This window comes from Triplophysa rosa, linkage group LG6 (assembly GCF_024868665.1).
Source record: "Triplophysa rosa linkage group LG6, Trosa_1v2, whole genome shotgun sequence".
NCBI classification, from domain to species: domain Eukaryota; kingdom Metazoa; phylum Chordata; class Actinopteri; order Cypriniformes; family Nemacheilidae; genus Triplophysa; species Triplophysa rosa.
The window spans coordinates 1,216,107-1,218,750 of NC_079895.1; the positions used below are offsets into that span (position 1 = coordinate 1,216,107).

General features: G+C 44.8%; 1 protein-coding gene across 1 annotated transcript; it reads right to left on the minus strand.

Moving 5' to 3' along the window:
• Nucleotides 1-390: 390 nt before the first annotated feature.
• Nucleotides 391-2,398, minus strand: sox21b (SRY-box transcription factor 21b). The gene has a single exon (XM_057336020.1). It carries the CDS (start codon nucleotides 1,996-1,998, stop codon nucleotides 1,261-1,263), a length of 738 nt encoding a protein of 245 aa, XP_057192003.1. The 5' UTR covers nucleotides 1,999-2,398; the 3' UTR covers nucleotides 391-1,260.
• Between the last annotated feature and the right edge of the window lie 246 nt (nucleotides 2,399-2,644).

Here is a 2,644-nt window from a genome sequence, read left to right on the forward strand (position 1 = left end):
TTTGATATATACTTTTATAAACAATTGTATTTTCAATAAAAAAGACTCTTACAGTCTTTAAAAAAAGAATACAAACAAATGTACTATTATGACGCAAAGCCTTGTTTTGTTCTTATGCGTAAACGGTTTCGTTTTTCCGCTCGTAAGGCTTAAGAGTGGACTCCTGAGTTTTATCTTCCTTCCTATTCATGATGCGAGTTGTGATAAATCAGGATTATGGCTCTTGATTACAAAGACTTGCTTTAGATTTCTGAGTAATTCTATTCAAAGGCTGAACAAAAGCGTCCTTTGGAGGATACTTTACACTTCACCTGCTCCCACCAACTCAAGGCATTCGAGATACAAATCTTGTTCTCCATTCATCAAGAACTACAGAGCACTTTCCTTTTTTCCGCATACTCTTTATTATATTCCCTTTGTTCAATAAATGAACCATAGGCATTTTAGGTACATTTATGCAAAACAGATAACATACAGTTTCACTTTGAGTTAGTAAAAAACGGACCGCGCTTCTCCGTGAACGCATCGGTCTGTGATAGTTGTCGACGGGCCAGCACCCAGCTTGAAATGTTCCGAAACCTGGGCATGTTAGTATACTTCGTGTGTTTCTCTATCAATAAATTACACTAAGTGCTCAATGGTGTCTCCCCTTTTGTGCAAATGTCAAAGGACACGGCATGTCCCACGAATTAACAAACAGGGCAATGTTTCACTGAACAATAAATATTACATACTGTACATCCATGAAATAGTATTGGAAACTCAAAATATACACCTGATTTCCAGTCCAGCAGATTGAATCAAACTGTACACATTTACAGCAATATGGAGACCGGTTTGAAAAGCTAGGGTGATTTTCAGACGGTCCTGCAAGTCCAGAATTAAACAGAAAATATGAATGCACTTTTCATTATATTCAGCACGATAATCTAACCACGTTAACAGCATTTACCGATGTACAGTGTTATCTCAGGACACAGTAAACTAGTTACAGCGTCAACAGGTTAGTGCACCAACAAAATGTGGCATCTTTTCGAATCATTATTCACATTGATGAGGGCATACTGGCTTCGTGGATCTCACTCGACCCATTTGACAAGAATATCTTTCCTCTCCAAGCTGTACGCGTTACCTTACATCAAGGCATTCATCTTTATACGAACACGTGTGATGTCTGATATGATTATCGTTGTATCACATGTTCAGTTTTGTGCATGCGCCATAGGTATTGCATGTATCTATTTCACGCAAAACAGAGTGTCATAAAGCCGCTGCGTACGCAGGATAGGGTTCGAGTTGTGGTTTGCCCATTCCGGGAAGTAAAATATAGGCAAGTGGTGGCTGAAGTCCTGCGGACGGCCACGCCGCACAGTTACACGGAATCATGTAGCCCGGGTTACCCGGCGACGGGTGCGTGTGGGTATGCGTCCCGGTGCCAACAGTCCCCGCGCCAGAGAACGCCGTCGCCGCTGTCGGGTAACCCAGCGGTGATGCGTAGGGAAACGATGGCGGAGAAAGCTCGCTCATTTTGGACCCGAGGTCAAAAAACGAATAAGGATTCGTGTGCATGGACGGGCTAAAGAAGACCCGGGCCGCGGCAGCAGCAGCCGCCGCCGCAGCCTTGTCGGGGTTGTTGAGGAAAGACTCGGAAAGCGCCGCGCTCGGTAAGCCGCCCAATTTCAGCGCTTCGTGGTCTCCCAAGTTATATGCCATGGGGAACGCGAATTTGTCCTTCTTCATTAAAGTCTTGGGCTTTCTCCTGGGTCTGTATTTGTAGTCGGGGTGTTCCTTCATGTGCATCGCCCGCAGTCGCTTCGCCTCGTCAATGAACGGCCTCTTTTCGGACTCCGTGAGAAGTTTCCACTCCGCCCCGAGTCTTTTGCTGATCTCGGAGTTGTGCATTTTCGGGTTCTCCTGGGCCATTTTTCGCCGTTGGGCTCTGGACCACACCATAAACGCATTCATAGGACGCTTAACGTGATCCATGGGTTTGGACATGATGACACGTTTCACCTGTTCAGGTAAAATTCCTTACGCAGAACTGTCACTTACCCACGGGGTAGATGCTTTTAGAGCAGCCAGTAAAGTGTTCAGAGTAGCGTGATTTCTCACAGAAAGTGACAGATGTCTCCAATCGCGCTTTCAGTGCTTCATCGTGCCGCGCGTCTCCGTGGAAATACAATCAAGTCGTGCGTTATTTGGTTTTCCGGCGCAAAACTTTCAAGAAAGCGACGTTTCCTAAAACATTATAATATCCTTTTTAAACAGTAAATGACGTCGAAGGCATAAACGAGAAACTTTTCCTCTTCAGCTGTAGTCGCTTCTTGTTTTCCTCCTCACCATGGTGAAGTTAACAGCCGCTGATAGTTTAGATTGTGCGAGTGACTGTCAACTGAGAGCTGCAACGTGTGAAGTAAAGAGCGCACTGACAGGTACTGAAAGGGCCTTCGGCGCATGCGCACTGCGTCCGTCAAACCCCGTGCGCTCTAAAATCCCACCCAGCGAGCAGGCGAGAGTGAAATGATCAACTCATTTTGCTCACAGTAAAAAAACAAATAATCCAATTTACTGTTCAGTACACTGCATAAATCTACTTTAGAATTGTTTTTATTCTCATCTCCAGTGTGCGTGTGAATTATATAAT